This window comes from Stylophora pistillata, chromosome 13 (assembly GCF_964205215.1).
Source record: "Stylophora pistillata chromosome 13, jaStyPist1.2, whole genome shotgun sequence".
NCBI lineage: Eukaryota > Metazoa > Cnidaria > Anthozoa > Scleractinia > Pocilloporidae > Stylophora > Stylophora pistillata.
The window spans coordinates 11,082,565-11,110,564 of NC_142531.1; the positions used below are offsets into that span (position 1 = coordinate 11,082,565).

General features: G+C 38.0%; 1 protein-coding gene across 2 annotated transcripts; it reads left to right on the forward strand.

Moving 5' to 3' along the window:
- The first annotated feature begins 15 nt into the window (after positions 1 to 15).
- Positions 16 to 28,000, forward strand: LOC111322111 (coiled-coil and C2 domain-containing protein 1-like). 2 transcript variants are annotated; one of them, XM_022925164.2, is made up of 28 exons: positions 17 to 175; positions 1,368 to 1,527; positions 2,097 to 2,188; positions 2,698 to 2,799; positions 3,553 to 3,681; positions 4,839 to 5,079; positions 5,272 to 5,297; positions 6,406 to 6,534; positions 6,662 to 6,755; positions 8,124 to 8,365; positions 9,405 to 9,545; positions 10,547 to 10,807; positions 11,365 to 11,421; positions 12,365 to 12,523; positions 12,955 to 13,013; positions 13,234 to 13,350; positions 14,631 to 14,704; positions 15,840 to 15,895; positions 16,163 to 16,217; positions 16,337 to 16,436; positions 17,081 to 17,171; positions 17,497 to 17,640; positions 19,020 to 19,037; positions 20,157 to 20,206; positions 23,343 to 23,406; positions 24,256 to 24,382; positions 25,222 to 25,346; positions 27,448 to 28,000. In XM_022925164.2, exons 1-28 carry the CDS (start codon positions 107 to 109, stop codon positions 27,481 to 27,483), a joined length of 3,018 nt encoding a protein of 1,005 aa, XP_022780899.2. In that variant the 5' UTR covers positions 17 to 106; the 3' UTR covers positions 27,484 to 28,000. The 2 variants fall into 2 exon arrangements, 1 of the variants encoding a protein (XP_022780899.2); XR_015994560.1 differs by lacking the exons at positions 25,222 to 25,346; positions 27,448 to 28,000 and adding an exon at positions 21,591 to 21,829 and having other exon boundaries at positions 16 to 175; positions 24,256 to 24,329.

The following is a 28,000-nucleotide window of genomic DNA, read 5'->3' on the forward strand; positions in this document are numbered from 1 at the left end:
CATAACATGGATTGTATAAAAACAAACTCCGCTGAGCGTTCGGCGAGGAACGCGGAAACCGAAAAGGACTTATTACAAAATTCACTAAATTTAGAGTTTTGGCGAAATGTTTGGAAGAAGAAAAAAATCCCCCCTTCCCCAAGAAGGACACAAGAAGAACGATCTGTCTAACTTGGTATTGTATATTGCATTTTAATTTTTTTTTTCATTAAATTTGTGTCATTAAAGTTGGGTTGCGAGGGGCGTCAGACTCAGATCTCCAAGACCTAAATACCAGTGAGAACTGTTGCCAATACGATGCTGTGTCCGGCGACTTTGACATGATTTGATAGTGCCTCAATAATTGATATATACCTTAGTTATTAAGTGTAGCCGATGTAAATTTGCTATCCTTTCCCATCCGCTGTTAAAGGCTTTGAAACATGCAAATGTACCACACGGTAAATTTCCAACTTGCCTGTTCCATCAGTGTTTAAAAGAAAGCTAGGTGTTAAAGAAGTCATGCAAATAATATTTTTAAATTGTAGGCTTGTAAAATATCGGTAACTTTTTTTCACTGCGGTAAAGGTCAATCCAGGTGATATATTTAAATGTTGGTGTCCATGTGACATATACGTTGTGGCCAGTTGAGATGTTCTTAGTGTCGCGTAGAAGTGTCAGTAACTATATTAGGGGTGTCATAGATGGATATACAAATGACTGAAAAAAACCTGCAAACATTAAAAAGCCAACGACAGCATGACTTTGTTTAGTTACAGTTTTGATAAAAGAAGGTTTGGTTTCTGTGGTAAACAGATGTGACAGGCTTGTATCATAGGTAATAATAAAGAGTTGGAGAAGGTTCACTGATTTTTTGCACCCTTGATAGTAGTCCCCAGTGGCTATGAGGCACTTGCAAAGTGGTTCTCAATGTCATTCTATTAGTTAAAGTTGTACCCACCTTGACTTGTAACAAATATTTTTGGTAAATTAAGTCATCAAAAGTTTTTGGGAAAAAAAATTAGTTTATTACGTTGAAGTCCATTGACACAGCATGAAAACAGGCTCAAACCTATCAAAAATGAAGAAAGTGGTAAAGAACAAAATTTTTTGAAGATTTGGGTGCACAGATACCCAAACCTTAAAAAACATTGGTCTGTACCCACCCAAAGTAATATGGTGCACATACCTTGTTTTCACTAACAAAAAAAATTGGGACCATAATCTTTTCTTAAGGGGGTCTGCACCTGATTTTTTCTACCACATAAACATCCTTAGTCCCACTCTTTTGTTTGCTACTATTGGGTGTATTGGGAATTTCATTTGGTTATTCTTTAAATTTGTAGTATATTATATTTTGTATCTCTTTTTTGCTGTTCATGATTCAGCTTGGTCTTGATATCAATCCAGATGAAATGGCTGCACTAGGTATTGGGGGGATAGGAATTGGTAATGATGATAACGATGATGAGGAGGAGGATGACGAAAGCCTTGAAGCAGAACTAGCAGCTCTACAAGGGCAGTCATCATCTAGAGGAAAGAAGAAAAGTAAATGCCATGTATTATGTCATTGATGATGTTCTTTAGTTGACACATGATTAAGTAACAGATAGGAAAATTAACTAGGTTTCTTCAAAATTATCAACCTTTTGCCAATTTTGACTTCAAAATTTCATGAGAAGTGAACAAATTGACTCTGGTTCAGGTTTGATTCCCAGAACAGGTATTTCACTGTTCATACAGACTGAGGTTTTTGTCAGTTCTCTCTTTTGATCAAAGTTCACTGCCATAGGTTCTCCATTTTTCTTTCCCCCACAAAAACCCACTGCCTCTCTAAATTATTCTAATTCAACCTTTACCCTTTAGCCCCACTCCCCCCCCCTTAGGAGTGATTAGTATCTAATTTCTTTACACATTATCACTGCTTAATCAAACATTAAAGTTACAAGATTAAAGGAAAGAACCACCCATTCAAGAAGCTATTAAACAAATTATCCTTATTATTAAACAAATTATCCTAGTCAATACCAGAGAAAATGTATAGAGAACAGTATGGATGGCACTTAGGCACAAAGAATCATCCTTTGTATGTATTATTTATTTTAATCATTCTGCAGAACCAGGAGGAAGATATGCATTTGGATTAGATGAGGATGACTTTGGAGATGATGACGATGAGGATGTCGACGAAAATGACCCGCAGTTATTGGTAGGGCCCTTATAAGTATAGTAACTATGCTGTGTGACCGATCTTTCATCCAACACCAGCACTTTAGAATTTATGAATGGGTGTGTTAAACACCAAGTAAATTTGTGGACTCACATGTAATGGAAGAGTCATTTCCATTCATTAAATGAGTTTTTTTTTAAACAATTATGACATCTGTAAGCATAACATCACTGTATTTCAAATTACAGCCCACCAAATTCAAGTTTGTTTCTATTGAAACTTTTCCCAGCTATTTGAACCCAGCAATAAAATAAATTTCTTACTAATCTCATTTTCTCAGGCTGTATGGTAAGTTATAGAACCTCATTTATTCCACTTAGATTAATGGCCTGCACTTGCATCGCTTGGGCTTTAAATCCAAGCAGAAAAAATTTAGTCCATAAGTTACAGGATGGACGTCTAACTAGGTAGTAATTAAGAGGTATGTACAATTGTGCATTTTTATAAGGTAAGTTCACACATGGTAATCTTTGCATTTTGTTTTGAAGGCTGAACTTCAATGTATTGCTCCGGGAGAAGATGGCACTGAGCATCGTGATCCAACCCCAGTCTTGCTTCCCACTGCACCAGCACTAACCAGTGGTGATCAGGTTAGATAATTTAGGAGACCAACGGATGCTGACAGTTGGTGAAAATTGCATAATGATAATTTAGTTATTATATGATAAATCATTATTATCATTTATTGCTATCTTGTATAATTTTTACCAATAAATATAACAGAAATAATAAGAGGATTCAGTTGAAAATAAAACTTTGATTACACACTGAAAATGTTTTTGTTGAGGTACGTAAGATCTATATTTGCCAGGGACTTATCTTCCTAGGCAAGTTGGAGCTTCAAAAAACAGTATTTGGTTTTTGGTGATCTCTGCTATTTTGGGCTTGCTTTGCTATCAGAGATCACCATAAACCACAAATGACCAACAAGGAGTAAGTTTTAATAATCTTTCATGTAAAATGTTCTTATTTTGAAATATTTAGTGTTGTTAATCAGCCATATTTCATTTCCCTTGGTTTTCCTGACAATGTGTTAAATTCTCAAGGATCCTCATATAACTGAATCTTTTGCTTTTTTCTCGAGATGTGAGCTTGGGACACCTGTGTTTAGATATTTATGCAGAAGTGCACACTTTTCTAGTCTAATTTCTAATTTCTATTTTCTAATTTCTTGTATGAGAAGCAATCATTAAGAGCATTGAACTTTTCACTTAAGCTGTGAAACACAATGATCTACATGTACTTCCAGGGAAAAAAAAACTTCATCAAAAGTTGCCTGATCTCAACGTAAAACTGGAAAGTCACCCACTTATATCCATACTTATTATATTTTTTATCATTAGGGTTCAAAAGGGAGTTCTTCAGATATTGACCTGTTGTCAGAAAGAGAGAAAAACTACAAGTTGGCTATAGAAAATGCAAATAAGGCTGGTGAAGGAAGCAAGGCCAGGAGATATGGCCGAGGGCTCAAGGTCTAATTATCATCATCATCATAATCATTTATTTAATTCTTTCTTAATTTAACAATGACAAAAAAAAATGAATTTACAGTATTATGATTATAAGGCGAGGAGACCCCAAGAAACCAATGGGCTTATGGAAGAGGCCACCTCACTTGCAACAATATATTATTTATAAAATAACTGCTGTGAATGTGCAGCCTGGCCAATTCAGTGATTATTTTTAATTAGTAAAAACTCTCACAATGATCTTAAAGGAAAGAAGACTTGATATACAAGTTACTAAATACAAGAAGAGACTTCCACATTTTAGGACTGTCACCTTGGTAGAGAATTGAAAGTTACTTAGAATTTGTACAACACTAATGTGTTTGATAATAACTGGCTGTTCTGGTGCCATAGCAGTGAATCTGGCTATTTGTTACAAAAGATTGAGAAGTAATGGGGGCAATAAATTATTTTGATTTGAGTTGAGAAGCAGAAAACGTTTTCCTCATATTTTTTGTGCACATTTTTCTCTCTGAGAATCTTGGTGCTTGTGTGCAGGGGAGGTCTAATCATATGGCTCGTTGTAATTTACCATTTCTCTTGTTGCCATTTACTGTCACCTGTTTTTCCCCCCCCCCCCCCCACATTCTTTAAGCTCATAAGGGTTTTCATTATGGCAGTTGGTTGTTCAGTAGTTAATTTGATCAGTTTTATTAAAGGCACGTAATCTAGAGAGCGTTTTTCCTGTTGGTTGCTATGTTGGGATATTTTGACAGGTACTTTCTAATAAGGGTCAGGCTGGGTGATTCAGCTCAACATGGCTTCCAGTTGTGTGTGATAAAATTTGATTTTTTACAGGACAGCTTTACAATGATATTTAGTTGGGTATACTAACCCACTGACTTGTTCACTCTTTACACCCCAGCATTAAAATTCATATTCTTCATGATACTCTTTTCATTTGATACTTACTTGAAAATTTTTGTTCATACTGAAAGCTTCTTTGGCTTGAGATAATTTTCTTAATCCTCACAATCTTAATGAATGATTTAGTACTGTTACTGTAGGGTCACTCTAAGGGTCTATTGGGTTAATTATGAGCATACACCATCATTTATTTCTCAAAATGAAGAGTTTACACCAACAAGGTCCTCATTGATTGTTTTTATCTTTTTTTTAAGGAAATAGAACAGATGATCAAGCAAGCCAAAGCAGGAAAGGCTGTTGATCTGGATGCAGTTCCTCCGCCAGTGGCCATTGGAGCTGCTAAACCTCCAGCTCCAGCTCCAGCTCCAGCTCCAGCTCCAGCTTCACAGCCAATCCAGGATTCTGTTCCTGCAGCACAAGTGGATCAGAAATCTTATAAATCTACAAGGCTTGAAGAAACATCTGGAAATGATGTTTCTAGACCTGTCCAAGATGGTAGGTGGAAGTATAAATATATCAGTCTGACTACTTTTTTATGATTTAAGTAACTGTAAGTTATAATTTACAGAATGTGTAATTTTCCATTCTCTTCACACGATCCCACAAGCTTGTAACTTGAAATATTATTGTGTATAACTAAAGGTCATCTATCTACCTATCTCTCTATCTATCTACCTTTAAATGCAGGCAGTCAAAAGGCTAAGGAATCCAAGGTAGGCTTACATATATTTAATATATATTTATGTAGTGGTGAGTTGTTTGGGCAAAAAAAGTCTGAAATCTATCAGCTCTTTTGGAATGGATTAAGGTGTGTAGAGCCCAGTGAAAGAGTATCATTTTGGGGAATTAAGATCCTAACCCTCTCTAAAATGTTGATGTGGCTGCATATTTCGGAAACAGGTCATTTTCTAATCATCAAATTTTAGAATTAAACTGTTTGTACTTCTCATTCATCAGTCAGTTACACTACTTTCTTAAGTATCCATTGTGTGCCTGCATACAGATCAATTGCACTGCCAAAGAATCTACTCACAAGTAAATTTTTGATTGAAAATTAAATTCAACTTTTGCTGTTAGCATCAAATTTTGAAATGTGCATTGCTGTATGCACAATAAGCATTAGATTTGATACTCTCCTTTTTGGAATAGTCATCTCTTTCAATCAGAAAAAATCCTGGATTTGACATTATTGAGTAGATTAAGTTTTTACTAATTAACAATTGGTTCATGCTTTAGCGTGCACTATCGAGTTATGGAGCATGCGGGAAGTTTGGAGAGCACGAAAGAAGCGTAAGAGTTGCCCGAGGCCCTGGCCGAGGGCAACTGTAGCTTCTTGAGTGCTCTCCAAACTTCCCACGTGCTCCGTAACTCGATAGTGCACAGCTGAAAGCATGAACCAATTGTTTTAGAACATAGCAGGTGGAATTGTGCATCAAATGCGACGTGAAAAACGGACAACAATGTCAGTTGAAGCGAATTGTGACGGCGCTGATGCTGAGTCTCCTTTTCCTTTGTTTTTCTCTTTTTCTGCCTCATTTAAGAACTCTAGCCCATGGGAAAAGGTCGAAACATTGTCTTCGTTTTCGGAATAGCAGGCCGAGTTTCTGTTTGTATCCATTATAGTTGCAAAATGTGTTATTTTTCCCCGCACCAGCAATGGCCGCTCGCACGAAAAAAAAAATTTTCTGGCGAGGTCGGATTTGCTGACACTATCAGCGTGCACTATCGGGATTTTGAGCACGCTTATGTATAATGAATTTGATTGCACGACTCTGCTAGCTATGTTCTAATAAGTTTTCTGTTGTAATGTTACTGTTTTAGCCTGGAAGTGAAGTTGCTCAAAATAAAGAGCTTTTTGTGACAAGACGAAATCAGTACAGAGTAGCTGCCTTGACATGCAAAAAAGCTGAAGAAATTCAACAAGCCAAACAGTTTTTGGCAGTGTCAAAGGTACGTAGCAAACCTGCATTCTCATATTTCCATTATGCAGCTTTCAAGATACTAATGGCCAATAATACTTTGGATGTAGGAATATTTATTGTAATATTCCAACATGTACTTGTTTTACATTCACCAGCAAATAGATGTAGCTATTGAAAAGTTAGAAAAAGGTGAAGCAGTGGATATTTCACAGTTACCTCCAGTTCCATCTGTTCCACAAGCATCATCAGGTATGTACGCTACTATTGTAGTAGGGCACATACTTTTGGTCGTGGCAATTGTCACAATAAGGCAAGGAATAAACTTATTTCAGTTGTTCACTGTAGCAAAACACTGTTATTGATTGTTATCCCGCTTAAGTTTTATGCTTGGTGTTATAAAGTGGTCTTCTTTGACAAGAATTCTTACACAAGTGATGGGATTGAATAGTTTTCAATTTCATTGATTGTTGGCATCCTTGTTTCGGAAATTTGTTTTCTTCTATCTCTGTTTATTTTCTTAATAAGTAATTTCTTTGAGATCAATTTTGAGACAAAAACTAGCAACAAACTCTCTGTGGTCATTTTCAAGTGAGTAAAAGTCTTCTAAAATTAGCATAAAAGTGTAGAAAAGTTAAAGTGGGTAAAAATGTGGCGAACGTTAAAATGTGATAAACTACATAGAGTGCTAAAAATATCTATGAGGAATTCCACTAGGTTTTTTTTTTACCTTATAAATATTTTTAGCACTTTCTTACATATTTTATCACATTTTAATATTTGCCAACAACAACAACAACAACAACTTTATTCACCCTTATTCTTGAGAAGAATAAATTAATATCAAATAAAAAATTAAAACTAAGAGGGTGTTGGCTTCCTAAAATAACTAGAAGGTTAACAAGGCTAGGAAGCCAAATTACATAGAATGAATTACAATATTAGGGTCGGGACACACACACACACGCACACACACACACACACACACACACAGAATTGAACTATAAATAATTATGAATAAACGAAATTTTTACTTGTTCATTTTGTTGGTTGAACTCTTAGGTTAGCCCTTTATAACCAAACATCAGTGTCTATATTCTCCATACTCTTCTCTATACATTTCCTTTGGAACTGGCAAGAAGAATTCATTTTGTAATCAAGACTTGCTTTAACTGGTGATCATTCCCTTAATTTTTTATTCAGGGGTGATATTGTACACAGAGTTCTCAAATTGAAAAAAAGTAGCAGGAGGAAATTGTAAAGTAGCCAGAGCACTATTTCATTGCAATAACAGTGGCCTTGTGGGGTGGGGTGGGGTGCTGGAGAGGAGCACCCCCTTCTACACAGAGGAATGGGGTATTCCCCTCCCCAGAAAATTTTGAACGTCAGGATGCCTTGATTAAATGAATTTTGTTTCGGTGCATTTTTTGATTCCATAACAATTTTGTTGAACATCACTCTAGATAGAGAAAGCAGATGCTGGTCATTCTTAGGGTTTTAAGGGTTCATTACTTCCTCTACTCCACTTTCACATTTTGCAAGAGGTCTTCAAATGGAAGTGATTGATTATCATTTTCTGTTACTGAAACTGATATTCACTTGCCTGTTTGCATTTAATAGCTATGACTCCACCAGCCTCCCAAGAGTCAGTTGCACCCCCTGCTGAAACTGCACCAAACAGTGCAGCTAAAGGAGATGCAGGAGGGGAAAGTAGTTCAGCCAAAAGCTTGGAGCCTCCCCCTCCCCCTAAAAATGTTGCAGAGGCTTTGCAACAAAGATTGGAAAAATACCAGCAAGCTGAAAACCAAGCCAAACAGGAAGGGAACTCAAGCAAGGCGCGAAGAATGGGGCGCATTGTTAAGGTCATTTCTTCTTAGAAGTTCCTCAGTGGTTTTTAAAAAATGGTGAAAACAGGTGCTTAAAATAGCAGGCAGGTAGTTTTGAAAGCCTGGAGAGCCTCTTGTTCTGAGGGAGTTGAGGACTCCCCCAGCAAAAAATTTTAATTTCTTAGATTCTTGTAATGGTCCCTTTTACAGTTGTGGGCTTGGTGGCCTAGCCTTTCAAAAGGAGTGAGGCTAAGGGTGACCCTGTTGTGATAGAGACCTGTATCTAGTTAGCATGATAACAATGTAATTTGCATTTGAAAAGCAGCAACACCTCTATCATAACAAGGTCACCCTAAGCCTCACTCCTGTTCAAAGGCTTGGCCACCAAGCCCACAACTGAAAAAAAGAACTATTGCATTTTATTGAAATTTGGTTTTGTTCATCTCAATGTTACATTGTTTTTCCTCAAAGTCAACCAGTTTGAGTGAATTTGAAGAGAATTTCATGTTTGTCAGGAGTATATAGTACAATGACATTTTTGTAAAGGCTACGAAATGTAGCCAGCACATTGCAAGCAGGTACAGCCACCTGGCTGCTATTGAAATCCCTGTTCATAATTACCATTATGATAGTACTTATCATTTTATTTTTCACTATAAGTTGATTTTTTAAAAATGACTCTATCAAGGTCAATTCTGCTCAGTTACTGAGTAACCATCATTCTGTATCACTTTATTTTTTTAAAATATTGAATAATTTAATTAATTCCTTGTTCCGTTCTGAAGTCCTATAATTGAAAACCTTGGATCATTAGGACAGGTATATGCAGAAGGAACCGATGCAAAACTGCTTGTCAACTTCTAGCAATTTTAGTTATTGGGGATTGTTTCTGTAATTCAGTGCGATTGAACAGCTTTGAAAACATGTTTGCTAGTCCTTATTCTCAATTAATGTTTCAAGTGGCTACCTTTCTTCAAATGCCTGGGCTCAAGTACTTGTGCTTTATGATGCATGACAACAAGTTTAAATGAAATATTTTTTATACTTACCACAAAAAAAAAACAAAAAAAAACAGCAATATCAAGATGCTATCAAAAGCCACAAGGCTGGGAAGCCTGTGGTCTATGAGGAACTACCAACCCCCCCTGGATATGCACCCATACCAGGAGTAGCAGCTCCAGAGGATGAACCAAGTGAAAACTTTTCTGTTCCTGAGGTAAAGTACCAGTATAAGTTATTGTTCAATTTTTTTGGATTGGATATCTGTTTAGATGACAGATAGCCTGTAGAGCAGGCATAATTTAGGCCAGCAAGTGCTCAGCATTTTCTTAGCAAATTATGGTTGCCATCTTTGATTTTAATGGCAGCAGAAGGCTGGGAGAGAAAGAAATTTGTATTAAGGGGGTGAGTGACAGTCAAAGATAAGGAGAGGGGTTGGGGTGGGGGAGTGAATCTTCTCACCCCCTTCCTGCCCCCCGCCCCCCTACCATCAACTCTGACATCAAATTAAACATGGCCAATTAAATAAACAATCATGCATTTCTAATGTTAAATCACCCTAATAAGAGGCCTGCACTGCAGGCTAGATGACGAACTATTTTAATACAACACTTTTATGATGAATTCAGCAACGAAGAGTCAAGTGAATCTCACAAATTCTGGTAGTGTTCTATTCTCCCCCTTGACCTGTTTGAGTCAAAGCATTTAAATTGTCAAAATGTCCCACTGGGGCCAACTAGAATAATGTCAAAACAAAGGCGTGACATGCCAAATACACCTGTTAAACTGTTTGTTTCTCTTTTTGTTTTAATTTGTTTTGTTTTCTTTCATTTTCTCAATCTGAAACTGTAGTCTTAAGCTCTGTAATTTGGGCCATTGTTTATGTTTAAGGGGAGCAGGAATAGTGCAGTGGTGACAGTGCTTGTCTCCTACCGCTGTGCCCTGGGTTCACTTCCCATAGCTGGCATTGCATGGGGGTTGAGTTTGTTGTTGATTCTTGTCCTTGCTGTGTGGTTTTTTTTCACCAGGTCCTCTGGTTTTCCTCCCTCCTCATAAAACGTTATAATTTTAATTTCCAATTTGACCTGGAAACGTTGAACAAGAAGAGGCACCTTGTGGAATGTCCACTTCTAAGTTCCAACCATTATTATTCCCATTAAATCCCTTTGAGACCTAAAGACCTCTGATTTGCAAATCCTTCCTTTAACACATTCTCAGTTTTCTGAGCCAAGACAAGGGGCAACACCCCAAACAACTGCTTCTCCTTCTGTTGCTGTTGGTGCTGCCAGCCCTGCTGCCACAAGTCTTTCTCCTCAACCTGCTCTCCAACCCACCTCATCTGTTCGTAAATCTCCCAGCCGCAATGAACAGCAACTCAATTATTTGCTTGAAAGACAGAAGGAGTTTAAGACAGCTGCATTGCAGTCTAAAAAACAGGGAGATCTTGAAGGTGCCAAAAACTACCTGCGAATGAGCAAGGTCAGGAAAAACTTAGTTATAACCATTATAATGTTTTTTTTTTTCTTGAATCACCTAGAATGGAAGATACATGTACTTCAAACAGTTATAATTATGTATATAAAAAAGAAAAATTTTCAACTCACTGGCACTTTGATTTTGGTAGGTGGGGAGGGGGAAGACAAGTAAGAATTTGAAGCCACCAAGTTTGTCAGATGTGATGTAATATTATTATTACTGGCCATAATAAAGCTACTAACAAATGTAGTGACTTAACTGCTACCCTCTTAAGAGTACCCTCTTAAGAGGGTATGGTGGAAGATTCTCAGATAGCCACTAACACAATGATTTATTGGCTACCTTCAGGTCAGTATAGTGACAAGAGGTTATTAAAATTTTACATTATGTACACCAACAAAACAACAAGATTTGTGATTATCACAATTCCTAGGGGCTGTTGTGTGTTTGTAACTTAAAATTCTCAGATTCACAGCAGTATTGTCATTGGATGTACTACTTGGTGAAAATCACTGTTTAAAAAACCGATGCTGACAAATGGCATCGCCTCTGTTTCTTAGGGTTTGGATAGAATGATTCTGAGTGCTCAGAATGGACTTAAAGTTGACTTAGGATCAGTAAGTTTAATGTACATGTTTGGGGGGGGGATTTATGTGGAGTGTGTTGTCTATGATAGACATGTAAGTACCAGTTTTAAGTTGAATATTATTGTATTGTAAGTGCAAAGAAATACCCAATAAATACCAAATTGTTAGTGTCTGTGATGAATACATTGAATACATTGAATACATTTCTACCTCAACACACCTATTGCAGATTCAGCCACTCACCAAAACCTGCCAAATGGGCTAGGTACCTCATTAGTTTATTCTGGGTTACGTCATGGTTGAGATTGAAATTTACCTTTAAGTTTTAAATTTATGGTTACTTCTTGACTTACTTGTGCAAAATATTTAATATAGAATGGCATTATTGAATAAAATCTTGCATTCTGATTGGTTAACAAAGCAAGGTATTTAGCATGGAATTGCAAGTTGAAAACGAGGCCAAGTAAAATTGTTTCGCATCTACGTAAAAATAATAATTTTAAGTAATGCTGTTTCCTTTTTTTACTAATTTTTATTCAGTTATGCAATTCAAGGAAAATCCATTACTTCACTCGTGAATTCCACATTAAATTCCACTTGAAAACCGATATCGCACTCATCGCTTCGCGATTCATGCAATATCAGTTTTTGCGCACAATTTAATGGGAAATTCCCTCGTCAAGTGATGAATTTTCCGATAGAGTAGTTTATAAGCATGTTAAGCCCTTGACCCCTAAGAATGACTAGCATCTAATTTCTCCTTACATCATCACCTCTGAATCACACAGTAAGGGCACAGGAATAAAGGAGATGATCACCAACTGAAGAGGCTCTTGATTGTTTAACAAACTCTCTTAGTCAGTACCTTAGGAAATGTGTAGAGAACAGTATGAAGAATCTGCATAATGTAATGAATGTATAAGGAAAAAGAAACCTAATCTCCTCTTTTTTTGTTTTGGTGTTTCCTATGAAGGTCCCCCCCTCTCCATTTGCAGCTTCAAAACCTGCACCCACAAAAGAGCTAAGCTTTGAAATGGTCCAATATGAAGATTGTGAGCCAAATCCTCAGACACCAGAGAAAATATCTGAGCTGTTTTCAAGATTAGAGGATGCTCTTATTAAACAAATTGAGGTGAAATACTTCATAAGGTCACCGTGGTAAATGTAATGTACTTATCACTTGAAAGTGCTAATAAGCTCTGGCTCCTTCTGAAATATTTATTAAAAGGTTATCAGAAACTCCAATTGCAGAGAGAGTTTGTTAAGTTCTGTTTTACAAACTGGAGTTTTGATTCTTGTGCAAGTTTCCACTGCCATATTTCTTGTGACTGGGAGTTGCATTTCTCATGTTGTTAGCTTTTACTAGTGGTTTTCAGAGTGAGAGTTAGAGCAGACTGAGAATGAGATTTTAGCTAGATTAAGACTTTTGGTGTATGTTCTTAAAGAGGGCTTAAAAAACCAGTAAATTGTTCCTTTTGGACAATATGTCTGCATCTTCATATTTTACTCTGTAGGAGAAGCTCCAAACTTATGTAATGTTTAAGAGTATATTTTGTTTTACAGATGTGTGCCAGAAATAATCAACATTACCAGAAGCTGGGCGATATAACCAACACTAAAAAGTAAGGTTTGAATATTGACAAGGCCATCACAAGGAGACTTCTGTCAATAAAAAAAAGGAATGGAATTTTTTAAGTGAGAATCCACAGTTCAGACGTCTAAAGGAACATAGTTATGTTTTGATAAGTATTAAAAAAAGCCTTTTGAATGTGAGATATTTTAGCTGTGATCTTAATTGTTTCTCTCTGTTCTCTCATTTTCCCTCTCACTCTCTTTCTGAAGCTTTGATAAGATGGCAAAGAATTTACGACAGGACCTTGATTCAGTTCAAAGTGCACGGAAGTACCAGGATCCTCCACCGAAATTCCATTATGAAGACAGATCATTTACAATTGTGGAGTAAGTCCTGAATGCTATAAGCATTCTGTATTATCTGAATCACAGTGACCGTAGTAAAACAACAGAGAAAGAGAATTAATGGAGGAACTTTAATATTAAAGTTTCATTAAGCTGCAGTTAATGAAATAGCAACATTTTTCCAACTTTGTCAGCAAAGACGAAACATTCATCTTTCATGTGCGTATCATATTGCATCACCTCTCTCACCTCTCATTCTTGAAATCCAGTGGCGGATCCAGGGGAGGGTCCAGAGGGTCCGGACTCCCCCTATCAGACCTGACGCTTACAAGTTTGAGACTGAAATTCTTACATCCAAAGGATCGTATATCACTTTTTAACTGGCTGATTTTTTAAATTAATGAATCCAAGTAAACAGTAAGCAGCCAAGGAATTATAAGGTGCAACCACGACTGGTGGGAGGGGGTGTGGGGGAGAAGTAATTTGCCTCAAAGAGTCCAACAGTCCTTTCTGAACCAAAGTTTGGACCCCCCTATCAAAAAATTCCTGGATCTGCCCCTGAAATCTTCCTCAGAAAGTGTAATTGTACTTGCTAAAATGTATTTACAAGTTTTTGCAGCACTAATTCGTTTTCTTATAATATAAAAACCATTAGAAAAATTCAGCATACAGTGAAATCTGCATTAAGTGGCACCATTATTTGGCAGTCTCCCTTTATTAAGTGGTCAGTTGTCAAAGTCCCAAATTTCTTTCACATCAATCACGGTAATTTAAGCAGTCACCTCTACTAAGCCATGGCTGTCACCTTTGAGTGGGTCCCAGCAGTCTGTTTGTATTGTCCTCCACCTATATTTAGTGGTATTTTAAAGCAGAACTACCCGATAAAACTAAGAATACTCTTCAAGTAAAATGTAATCCATATTTCTCTCCCGAAATCAATGTTAGTAGTGCTTCTGAGCAAGTTTTTTTTGTAGATTTTCATTGCTTGAAATGGCATTTTTCATCTTTTTGTATGTCACCCCTATTATTTAGAACCTGTATTAAGCGGTCACCTAGCCATTTGTGGCTGACCACTTAATGCTGTTTGACTGTGTTCATAAAAAAAATAATAGATGGAAACAGGTAAATAATCCCAAACAATGCAGATAGTTGAAACAAAATGAAGACTACTTACAAGTAATTATTAAAATGATTTGGAATATGTAAGCAGTGAAAAATGTTTCAAGACTGCAAAATTGCACTCAGCCCACAAGCTCGTCCTTTTTTTTAAGTCTTCAAAAAACCTACTTTTGCTCATTTTGCATATAATTTGTGTTGTGCAGTTCATTTCCAGATCTGAGTGATTCAGAGGTGGAGTTAACAATTGTTAGAGGGCTCAATATACCTCTCCCCTCAGGTAAGTAATTTGATTTTCTGTAATGAACTGAATACTATTACATAAACCTTAATTACATTAAATATTAATGTAATGTGCAGTATAGATGGTTAGCTATCAAATTAATTACCAATGAAAGCTTCAAAGCCTCTGGGAGAGGTCTGGGTCCAAGCTAAGTCTTTGCCAGGGTCATACACCACTTTCATAAATGGCTGCTGGATTGATATTCTTTTGTTTAAATTCAAATTAGCCTCACCAACCTTGCTTGAGATAATGCATTCTTTTGAATTTTGAACTGGAGAATGAAGCCAGAAAGGCTAATTTAAATTTAAACAAAAGAATATCAATCCGGCAGCCATTTATGAAAGTGGTCAATTATGATGTGTTTTTGGAGAAAAAACACTTTACTCTCATTGTGCGTCTATTAACCCAGGGGGGTTAATGTCATAGGGTTTCAAATTTCATAGGGTTACTCGGAAGAGAATTCTATAAACTTAAGGAGCTAAATATTGACTTTTAAGGCTGTTTTGGGCCAGCCACTTGACTGCAGGTCAACCTGAACACAGCAGGCCACGGAAGTGTTTAACTGACATCATGAAATAATTTTTGAAAACTCACTGTTCACCAGTTTAGTTTGCATATCATGCATTTTGCATGATTGGCCCCATAGGGGCCTTCTCCTAATTTAAAAAGCCTTAATTGATTCAAATGAATCAGGAACAGTATAGAAGGCAACCAGAATTTTTGACTGGTTTAAGTATCTGTTTCTCCGGACAGAGAAGACGTCAATGACAGATTCTTATACAACACTTTTCATGAAGAAATTCAATTACTAAGATTCGAGTGACTATTCAAAAATTGTGATTGCCCTCCTAACTGTCCTAGTCCAATTTCAGTCAAGGTTTCCTAAGTTGTAAGAATTCCCCACTGGGGCAAATTAGAGTACATGTTAGCCGATATAAAATGCAGGATGTGGAAAATGTAAGTGAACAGTATCCAATTATGGGATTTGTTTCTTTTAGGGAAACACTCGATCACCTTTTATCAGAAGAGTTTTATTGTAGCTTTGAAATGTGTAAATATGAAACGTCTGCCAAGAATTTTGTGTAGGCTTACTCTGGGATGTTGATCTTCTGGTGTTTTCTCTTTAAAACAGGTTATCAACCAAAGGACATGTACACCTATGTATCATATGAATTTCCTTTTCCAAGTGTAAGTTCATAATTACTGAGTTGTTACTGTCAATTGTTCTTCTGAGTAGCGTTGTTCGATCTTGTCATTCAATACCTGGACACCAAAGAATGGCTGTGGAAGACAATTCTGAACATCAAAACACTATTTTTCCTTAGTTATTGATATATTAACCCAGTGTTTTTTACTCTCTCTGCTTAAAGGGCCATTTGTTAATCCGTATGTTCGAAATTACTTAACTTGACTTATGAAAGATGTTTAGAATATCTAACTGTTGTTAATCTGTAGGCAGATGAACCTCAGACTGGCAGGACACAAACTATTAAGCACTCTATCAACCCAGGTAAATTTTCTTAGTTCATTTTTTTTTTGTTTGTTTGTTTTTTCAGGCTGTCTATTTTTTTTTTGTTTCGGTGCCTGCTCTAACCGCTTTCTTCTTCCTTGTTTTAAATTTCTTTACAGATTATAATGAGGTTTTCAAAGTACAGATAGATAGAAAAAATCGATCATTAGGAAGAATTTTCAAGAGACAGCCTGTCAAATTTGAAGTCAAATATGAAAGGTATGACTCTGTGGCATTACTTGTTTTTATGGTTTACGATGAGTTCGCCACCACAACAAACTCGCATAACTCAAATAACTTCTGTGTCCCTTTCCCTTTTCGTAATTTACTTCTACATCCTAGCTTTCAATTGATGCAAGTTTTACACAATAAGGTACACATAACGTTTAAGTGACATCACTTTGAGTGATGTCGAGTTTTGTAGTGGCGAGTTAGTTGTTGTGGCGAATTGATCGGATACTGTTTTCATAGATACCTCATTTCTCGTTAGCAGTCGTCTCGTTTTTGCTGAACGTGCTATGGATAATTGAAGGGGTAGCTATTTTGTAGTTCAATTTAAATCCTTGGTTCAAATTTTATTTTCCTTTATTTCAATCTCATTATCATACATTAACATGACCGAGAACAAAGGAAAATAAATTTTGAACCAAGGAGAAAATTGAACTACAACAGCTACATCCCTCCTGCCAGTGAGAATTAAGTGTCAGGTTAAAATTTGTTTTAAAATATTCTTTGCCAGCCTTTTCTGACGGACTGCGGATGTGAATGGGGTGTTTCTGGCAGGAGAAATAAGGGGGTGATTTAGGACAAGGTTCTTTTTTAGATTTTACATTGACTATGAATGCTGATATATTATCTTCCAGGGGCTTCCTCAAAGGTGACAAGGCTCTAGGACAAGTTCAAGTGAAGCTTACCCCATTCGATAACAAGTGTGAAATTCACGACTGTTTTGATGTAAGTGTTAATATCGTCTATTTCTTAACTGATGCCATTATGATGGAAACATAACCCTTTACGCCCTAAAATCCATAAACGTATTCTCCATACTGTTCTCTATACATTTCCTAAGGTGCTGACAAGGAGAATTTGTTTAACAATCAAGAGCTTGTTTCGTTGGTGATTATTTCCTTTATTCTCATGACCTTAATTTTAGGGGTGACTTTGTAAGGAGAAATTAGATGCTGGTCACTCTTTGGGGTCAGAGGGTTAATCCACGCTGGATTGCAACGTAGATTTTCGCACAAATCTCTTATTTTTCTTTCTTTTGTTTTCACTTAAGTTAATGGATACGGACCGTGGACGAAAAGCGGTCGGAGGGAAACTTGAAATTCACATGAGAATCAGAGAGCCACTGGTGGATAAAGATGTGAAAGTTGAAAAATGGAAATGGCTTGTTATTGATGTTCACTTGACATCCAGGAGGGTAAGTGTGTTTGATGATTTGTTAGCGTACGAGCAGGCCCTCTTTAAAATACGGCGCGAACGATTTTTGGTCCGCGGGAATGTATGAGGGCTTGAGCAACGCGAGTCGGCGAGAGGTGTGCAAGGGGCTGGCACTGATTGTTAGTGCCAGATCCCCGGCAAACCTCTCCCGGACTCGTGTCATCTTCCCGCGGGCAGAAAAACGCGCTTTTTGCTGCGACAATAACGAGGGCCTGCTCATGATATTTATTTCGTGGAGAGTTCTACTACAATGGCGTAACCCTCTGAACAATTACCGTTATGTTGGAAAAAAAGTAACGAGAAAAAGGCAAAACATGTCCAAGAGTGGTGTAAATCAGCACGGTTTGCAAATTATGGTTATGCAAATTGTTGACGAAACTTTTAAAAATCCGTAAACTTCGCTGCTTTGGTTCGTTTTGGTTGAGTGTCCAAATTGGGCTCTTTTGCCGCGCATGCGCATTGTGACTGCCCTCGGAAACGGGCGCCTATTTTCAAACCAATTTGATACCAACCGGTCTCTGGCTGATCGTTTCAAGCTACAAAAACTGAGTTTTTATAGGCAGGCTTTTCAGCCAGATATGTATTAACCCATTAATAGCCGCAGCTTTTGTGAAAAACTGTGTTTTGAAGCTAGTCGAGCAGATTTCGGGTCACTGTTGTGGTTTTAAAAGCTCAAACTTACCACAAACCCATTGACATCTTGTACACTCGACGGCCTTTCGATCCAAATGCAAAATGGCGGCCTGAAAATCTCGGGCACGCGCAGAAAGCAAAATTTCGAAAATTTCGTTTTTGGGTTGAAAAGTAATGCCCCACTTACGACTTTTACTTTTCTCTCTTTCTCCTGCCCTTTTTTTCCCCTTTCCTTGCCTGAAGTTTCTCCTCACTTGCTGGAAATTTAGTAGGCTTCATTTTGGTGTAGAGATTTTTTAGGAAACTACTCATTATTTTCAAACCACATGCTCAGAAGGGTATGTGGGTAATGGAACAAGATTTTCGTGCAGGTTTTCAGGTCAAAGTTACATGGTTTTTTGGCTATTTCTCCTTCACTCAATTGCGCTCATTCTGGTATCGTTTGTAAGATATTTTCAACCTGTTCAAGTACGTGCTCAAAGTCGTGCTCCAGGAGTAAAAGTGATGACGTCACAAGGCGTAGAAAGGGTGTGGGTCCACATGGGCGCATACGGGCGCACTGGACGTCAATAGGTTAAGCAGCTTGTCTCAGAAATTCAAGACTAAAATTTCACGCGAGATAGATGTTGCAGATTTTTCATGAACTTCAGGGCTCAGCGATCTTTCTTTCAGTCTTGCGCAAATTAAAACTAAGTCAGACGTTAACGTGTTTTGTTTGGTCTACAGGCAGGCGCTGTACCTAAGGTGAGTGATTGTTTTTCGTCTTTTTTTTTACAACAAATGGTAACTAATTGCCAGTGACGCTTGTCAAAGGAACCATAAAATGTTTCGAACAAGTGTCCTTTTCAAGTCTTCTTCGTCAGCAAATTTCTATTCGACAAGTCCTTATCGTGAAACATACATACAAAAACTGTCCATTTGATTGATAAGTTAACTCCTGAAAAATTTTTATTCACTGGTTAAACATATAGGACTTTTGTTTTTCGCTTTTTTTTTTAAAATGTTGATGTGCTATATTTTTGAACGAGGAAAACATTTAAATGATATTCTCTTAACCTCTCCAGTCTACATTACTGAGAATGTTTGTCAAGAGAAAGCGTGGCAAGATAGAATAATAGATTGTCAAGTGTTTGACCAATTGTTTGACCCTTAACTCTCAAGATCTGATGTAAATTCTCCATTCTATCTGCTACACATTCCCTTGTAAATTAGTAACGAGAATTTGGTTTTAGATCAAGATAATGACTTCCTGATCAGTTTGAGTATTCTCACTACCTGTTTGCTGGATAATGTATATTATAGGAAGAAGTTACATGTTGATCACGTCTGGAAGTTAAAGGTTTAACTGGAAACATTAGAGAGATTTAGCATCGCGTTTACGTAAAACGGCAAACGTGAGTTTGCCCTTCCACGTTTCACGTAAAATAGCGTGAAGCTTGCTGCCTTAGCTTCGCGTGAACTCACGTCATGGTGGATTTGAAGGCGCTCTTGTATGACTTACAAGGATTAGTTTTGGTGCCCTTTTTCCAGCAGTCAACTTCTACTCTCTGGCAGAAAAAAGTGAAGAAAATCTTTCGTACACGGCAAACGCGAAAGAGTTTACTTTCACGTAGAAACGGCAAAGCGCAACCTGGCGGGGAAAAACAAGGTCGCGCGGTCATTCTTGCCGTTCACGTTTCACGTAAACGCGGTGCTAAATCTCTTTATTGACTTGCCTTCACGTTGTTGGTCCTCGCCAAGTGTTTATAGAAGAGACATAAAGACTATTTTTTCTCAACAACTGTGACTTGGTCGGTCATAGGTATGTGCGACAAGGTTAGATGGATAGTTAGAGTGACAATGGATTGGTTTCCTCTCTCTTAGGAGCCCGCTAATTTGTCAGCAAAACCTGGAAAAGTGACAAGAAGACCAGAGTGAGTACATTGTTTTTTTACTGATCGCTATTTGATTTCAATATTGATTGAATCTTCTGTTGGTAAAAACTGATCTAAAACAAGTGAACGAGCAGTTCACGATTGGGTTATGATTGAAGTAAGTTGATGAAGTAAATTGGCCTCCGTAACAAGTTTCAAAGCCGGCGTTTCGAACGTCAGCCCTTCGTCATTCCATCAGACGGAAGGAAAACGCTCGGAAAGTCAACTTTGAAACTTTTTACGGTGCACAATTTACTTTATCAACCGAGTTGTTAATACCAAAATATCCCATTTCATTCCACCTACATAGCAACACAGTTTCTCTGGAAACTTACCCCCTTTATGATTGAAGTAACTTCTAGAGTGGAAGTAAAGATTATCTGTGTATTGAAATGAGACCGGATTATTATTATTCACTATTATTATTATTAGTAGTATTATTTTTATTATGTCCTTGTTTGACACGCTCTATCAACCCACATACTCCAACCCTATGAACAACGGTCCACGATATCTTAAAAAATAATACACATAATGACGATGATATGCAAAGTATTCACCTGCAGACCTAACGACAACAGAAGGAGTAGCGTGCTAGTCCACAAACGAGTAGAAAACTATCTTAGTTAGTAATTGCTTATTCTGCGCAATATTTTTTGGAAACCATAAGAATACGTCTAGTTAAAAAGAAATATCTTGTTTACAATTTGGGTGAACTCTGATGACCATACAACACTGCAACTCGAAATAATTGCTCTTTCTCAGTCTAAAGTTTGTAATATTTCCAACCTTGAAAACTCATGATAATGTTGACTTTTTCAAGTTTACAGGAAGAACTTTGAGTCGTTAATCGGCTGTACTCTGAAATTACTGTCAGTGAAAACCTAAAATTATGTACCAGCACTCCTCTTTTTGGCTTTTATTTTCAATGACCGGTTTTCATTCTTTTCTCGAGAAAAGCGTTGTGAAGCAATAAAGAGCTTGTTGGAAAAAAAAGTAGCTAGAAAAAGCAAAGTATCGCATTTTTGAGTCATTTAAGAACTTTCTTGAGCTAATGACATGGTAAAACAGTAGTTTTACACTTTATTATAAAAAGAAACTTTGTGATTGGTCAATCTTCTTGATAGCCAGGCGCAAATGCCATCTTTATTACTCTAACGCAAGCTGAACTAGATGCGTTTTCTACGACTTAAAAAAAATTGTTAAACGAAATGGTCTGAGTTGGCAGATAAAAGAGATTGTCACTTTTAAAATATGGTTGTTGCACAATGTAAATTTTCTTCGCATTATCAGTGCTGAAACTGTTAAGTTGTTCGAGCGTATTTGAGGGTTTCCCATTTTCTTTCAAATCATTTATTTTTTTCTCATTCTATTTCGTTCGTAGCGCCAAATCAGCAGTTTGTTCTGTCAGTTGACAAGCTCGTGGCCTCCTCCAAGAGGGAGGATTGAACGGAAGAAAAACCATACTTGATAGTCAGCCAAGAAATCCTGCATTGGCAGCTCGACTAAGTTAATTCCAAGCGCATCGTTTTCCTCTATGCCCCATATCGAGGCTTTCATACGTCATTACTGCGTATCTACACTAAATTGAGGCTTCCGTACGTCATCACGTTGTCTCTAGGAGTACGTGACATTTTGTTTACCAGCGTTGTTTCATCACGAGTTTTAAAGTAAAAGTTAAGCTTTTATTAGAATCTAACGAGTGCAGTTGGTACTGTGCTTGAATTTAGCAAAAAATCGTGGATCATATTTGTCGAAGTCTCGGTTAGGGGAAGCGTATCGTAGTTAAAAAACACTCTAACTTTCTACCTTCATCTAAGCTGCGAGTAACAGATTTTTTCGTTGTCTTTAGGCCTGATTTTGATGATGATAAAAATCAATTAAATGTTCCTCGACGGTTCCCATATGTTTGTGTGCTAGCAGGCTAGTTCTTTCACTTAAAAAGTTCTCTAGGAGTTTGGTTCGTAGATAAATAAATTAAACTCAGTACTGTATAAAATGCTCTAACGAGCTTACACATCGTGTTTGTATGTATAGAAACGCTATATAGAAATGCTTTTGCGTCGTCGTTGGTGTTGTTGTGGAGGAAACCTAGGACTCTTACAAAAATATGTGGGAGTATGGGTTGACTGATAATTTTAACACGAGTGTGAAATAACGGTTGAGAAAAGAGTGGATTAAGACAGTGAAATGTGTATGAATTACAACAAAAAAACGTTTTAGCCGCTTCCGGTTTGGTCTATTGTTAGGCTTTCTACGTCGAAAGTGTTCTTAATTACATAGCAAATTACATGAGATAATTAAACAGAGATAGACCAACTTTTCCGGCATAACTTGTTTATGAAACAGATGGTATAATACAGAGGGATTATCATAGACGCTGACATTTCACATTTTTTAAACTGACAACTTATGACAGATCAGCCACAACATCAGCTAGTTTCAAAAACCGCATACATAAGCATGACCTCAGCTCCCTATTAGATGATAGCTGCAGGGGCTGTGCTCTATGTACTTCTTAATTCATTTCGTATTTTTTCATATATGATATGACTTAATTTTATTTTTAAGTAGGTTATATTCTTTGTAAATAAATTTTATCCATTTTATTTGTCCCTACATTAGTATGGGATATCTCCCAAACTAGAAGGTTCTTTGACAAGTTAAAAAAGTTTCTATCTATTTATCTTTAGATAAGACGATGCAGTTTCAGGCTCTGAGAAAAGATATAATTAAATGACCTCTGATAGAGGGTGAAAATCATTTTTCAGGCCTCTTGTAAATTCCTTTCGTAAATTATACAGCGAGAAGGGTGGGAGAAGGGCAGTGGACAGGACAGTTGGGCGGTACAGTGAACAAAACGCTTTCCCCTACCCCACCCCAAACGATTAAAGTTTTGTCCTCCGAATCGCCAAGTTGGGGGCTTAACGATTAACAGAGGTTGCTCTGGTTTTAAATGAAATGAGATGAATAGACTGCTCATGGTTAATATGTTCTCCTCAGTTGATCACAGAGGATGAGTTCCTTTCAGTAATTTTTGCGGTTTTGGCAACCTTCATTCAACAGTTTCTCTCGTGTAAACTGCTTTTTTAGCATCGTTTTACTTTGTAATCTTTTTTACGCTGTTCCTTCCTAGTACTGCGACGGAATTTGCCAGCTTGGAGGTCTTGAAACTAGAAAAACAGATCGCCGAAAAACAGGTGAACGTAGATTGTTAATCATTTAATAAGTGTTTGATAGAGAAGGTCATGCAAACGGGGAGTGCTCGTACACTGTGCAGAACCAATTTCCGAGGCGGGCTCTGGCATGTTTTCAGACAAACATGGTTGGGAAGATAACACCGTTTTGAGTGAGACAGGGCTGAACCTATCCACAGTGCAGGCTTGTGCAAAATACTGATTACCAAAGTAACCATTCTCTCCAACCCTTCTCTCCACGATTTAACTGGAATGGAAACAGTATTACAGTCATACAACAACTGCGACTCAACGAGTGGGTCTGTAAAGTTGCTGCTTGTTGCAGTTTCTCGAATTCGCCAACGTTGCATTAGATTTACTACTATGGCACGCGTTCCGATTGGCTGAAACAGCGTGCTTCATTAGATTAAAGATGCACGGGGTAGTGGCGTCGCGCCATCGACCCATTTGTACCAAAAAAACAAATAAAGGAACCTCGACTGTGCACTGTTCTGTAGTAAAACACTTGGTAAGCGGCTAAAGCAGCCAACAAGTAGAGTTTCCCCTTCACTTTGTTCGTGCTATAGCCACCTTCTACGTGCTTTACAACAGAACAGAGCACAGTCGAGGCTCCTTGACTTTTTTTTTTTGTACAAATAGGTCAATGGCGTGACGCCACTAATCGGTGCATCTTCACTCTGATGAAGCACACTTTTTCAGCCAATCATTGTAAACAGTAAAACAAACTTACACTAGGCACAAACAGCTGTTTGCCAGAGTTGGTTTACCTTCCCTACACCATCCTGTGACTGTATCAACGCATATCTCTCTACTGATTCTGATGATGCTGATCGTATTCGTTTTTCGTCATAGATTGCTGGTCATAAAGCTAAAGGAGAAACGCCTCCCCCAGCCCTCATACAGCGCTGCAAACAATGTCAACAGAAGATAGCTGAAGGGGAAAGGACTCTATCGAGTGGTGACAAAAACATATTGACACGTGGGTACAAGTTTATCTCCTTCCTTCTTTAGATTATTTCGTAAAATAGGGAATAGCTGAGGTAAATGCTTTGCGCAGAATGCGTTGGCAACAGTGATAGTCTCTTGGACTCCAACATCCGATGGTTGCCACACATTTTCTTTTAAATTAGTTACAAGAATCTAGTGTTAGATCAAGATAACAACTACCTGATAAGTTTGAGTTTTCTCATTACCTGTTTGCTGATAAACGTAAGGATATTATAGGGAGAAGTTACATGTCGATCACTTTTGGGAGTTAAAATGGTTAACCACAATAGTTAAAGTAGATTACATTATCTTTGGTTTGCGCCGAAAACCAGATAGATGCAGAGGGCTGGGTAAAATTCCCACATCTTAGAATGAACTACTTCATTAGGCGCTGTAAGAAAGGAGTGATGCGTGTTGCATTTAAGTGGGCAAAGAATAAAACAAATAGCTTCGTCACTTTCTAGCTAGCCCCTTACTCTCACGAAGGTTGAACGTTCGGAACTTCGGTTTTCGGCTTTATAAACTCTTTAACTTGGCCAATTTACTTCATCAACTCCGTTGATAAAATCAAATTACTTTGTAATAAAGAGGGTAAGTTTCGAAAGAAACTGTAGTGCTGGGTCGATGGAGGGTACTACAAGATAATTTGGTTTTATTGAAATGGTCACCGTAAAGATTTTTTTAAAGCGAACGTTTTGAGTTTTAGCCCTTCGTCATTCGCTGTGATAAAGGGCTAACGATCGAAAAGTCAGTCTTGGAAACTCTCTATCTCGTAACACCCTACCGATGCAGCACCACAGTTTTTGATGCAATCATTGTTTAATCCGACAGACTACATTCGTCAACTTCAATCGAAAATCCCTCAAGAGCATGCCAAGGCGCAACTAGCTTTGAAAGCTGGGAATAGGAGTGAAGCTCAACTGTGTTTAACCAAAAGAAAGCTGATGGAAAACGAGGTAAATGTGAAGTGTGATTAAGTGTGACGCGTGATTGGTGTGTCATATACGTGAAAGAAAGTCTCGTTAGTGTGTTAAGAAATATGATCTCCAAAGAGAACTATTTTGTTACTGTTCTCGAGGTTAATTGGACAAAAATGATTTCAACCAGTGAATTGAATTTCGCCAATCAGTGGCTAAGACCAAGGAAGCAAATGTATCGGAAAAAATGAGGAGGAATTTGGATTCCTACATGTTTCCTGTTTGATTCAGTTTGGTCAAGCAAGTGACCAAAGCATCAGTTGTCGCACTGTATTTATATTCCTTTTATGGATTCTCTTTACTTTTTATCCATCCATCCATCCCTCTCTCACTCCCTCGTTCCATCCATCCATCATTTTTTCCCTCTGTCATTCCCTCCATCCATCATTGCCTCCATCCATCATTTCCTCCATCCATCATTCCCTCCATCCATCATTCTCTCCATCCATCATTTCTTTCCTCCCTCATTCCCTGCATCCATCATTTCCTCCATCCATCATTCCCTCCACCATTATTCCCTCCATCCATTATTTCTTCCCTCCCTCATTTCCTCCATCCATCATTCCCTCCATCCATCATTCCCTCCATCCGTCATTCCCTCCATCCATCGTTCCCTCCATCCATCATTCCCTCCATCCATCATTTCCTCTATCCATCATTCCCTCCGTCCATCATTTCCTCCATCCATCATTTCCTCCATCAATCATTCCCTCCATCCATCATTTCCTCCATCCATCATTCCCTCCATCCATCATTCCCTCCATCCATCATTCTCTTCCTCCCTCATTCCCTCCAGCCATCATTTCCTCCATCCATCATTCCCTCCTTCCATCATTTCCTCCAGCCATCATTCCCTCCCTCCATCCATCATTTCTTCCCTCCCTCATTTCCTCCGTCCATCATTCCCTCCATCCATCATTTCCTCCATCCATCATTCCCTCCATCCATCATTCCCTCCATCCATTATTCCCTCCATTCATCATTCCCTCCATCCATCATTTCTTCTCTCCCTCATTCCCTCCATCCATCATTTCCTCCATCCATCATTCCCTCCATCCATCATTCCCTCCATCCATCATTCTCTTCCTCCCTCATTCCCTCCAGCCATCATTTCCTCCATCCATCATTCCCTCCTTCCATCATTTCCTCCAGCCATCATTCCCTCCCTCCATCCATCATTTCTTCCCTCCCTCATTTCCTCCGTCCATCATTCCCTCCATCCATCATTTCCTCCATCCATCATTCCCTCCATCCATCATTCCCTCCATCCATTATTCCCTCCATTCATCATTCCCTCCATCCATCATTTCTTCTCTCCCTCATTCCCTCCATCCATCATTTCTTCCCTCCCCCATTCCCTCCATCATTCCCTCCATCCATCATTTCTTCCCTCCCTCATTCCCTCCATCCATCACTCCCTCCATGCATCATTCCCTCCATCCATCATTCCCTCCATCCATCATTTCTTCCCTCCCTCATTCCCTCCGTCCATCATTCCCTCCATCCATCATTTCCTCCATCCATCATTCCCTCCATCCATCATTTTTTCCCTCCCTTATTTCCTCCATCCATCATTCCCTCCATGCATCATTTCCTCCATCCATCATTCCCTCCATATATCATTCCCTTCATCCATCATTCCCTCCATCCATCATTCCCTCCATCTACCATTCCCTCCATCCATCATTTCTTCCCTCCCTCATTCCCTCCATCCATCATTTCCTCCATCCATCATTCCCTCCATCCATCATTCCCTCCATCCATCATTTCCTCCATCCATCATTTCCTCCGTCCATCATTCCCTTCGCCCACCATTCCCTCCATGCATCATTCCCTCCATCCATCATTCCCTCCGTCCATTATTCCCTCTGTCCATCATTCCCTTCACCCGTCATTCCCTCCATCCATTATTCTCTCCATCCATCACTCCCTCATCATCATTGTCGTTGTAACTATCAGCGTCAGCATTATCCTTATTATCTTCCCTTTTCCATATTAGGAAATATGACCTTACTTGCCATCATTTCCTTTTTCCATGTTAGGAAATAGGACCTAATCAACTTTTTTCTGCTCTCTATAGGTCTCTACTCTAAAGTCTCAGCTTGGTATGGGATAGATTTTGATAACTCTTAATGAATTTAGCCATTAAAACATCGCTCGCTAATGGCTATATGATAAATATGTGGAAAATAATAAGACCGGAATGAATTTCGTTTGCTGATATCTTAAATGCATGTAAAAGGTTTTTTGTGAGGGAAAGTCTAAAGTTCTTAGTGACAAGGTCGAGAATTGACCAATGAAATGATAATTTCTCTTTGCACATAATATGATATATTTCTGCGAGGTTTCTCTATTAAACTCTTAGCTCGTCACTTATGGAATCCAGCAAAGTTCCTCGTCGCCCAGTCACAAAACTGAGTAAAAATTAAGGAGTGAGGGCACAAAGTATTTGAAACAAGTTCTTAAAGAATATCGAAACGTTGTGACTTATGGTGTTGTTGTTGTTTTTTTTTTTTTTTTCATGTCAGTCAACCTATAACAGTACTTGCGAGGCGTATTTAAAATTTTTCTCGCAGTGCAAAATCTTTGTGCACAGGCATTTCCAAATAAACTCTTCATTTGACTTTTAAAAA

Excerpts from the sequence above, each read along its gene's own strand:
- LOC111322111 (XM_022925164.2), top strand. The coding sequence starts at position 107 with ATGTTTGGAAGAAGAAAAAAATCCCCCCTTCCCCAAGAAGGACACAAG. Across the intron at positions 1,528-2,096 it reads ATCTAGAGGAAAGAAGAAAA|AACCAGGAGGAAGATATGCA; the intron begins GTAAATGCCATG and ends ATCATTCTGCAG. Across the intron at positions 20,207-23,342 it reads AAAGTGACAAGAAGACCAGA|TACTGCGACGGAATTTGCCA; the intron begins GTGAGTACATTG and ends GTTCCTTCCTAG.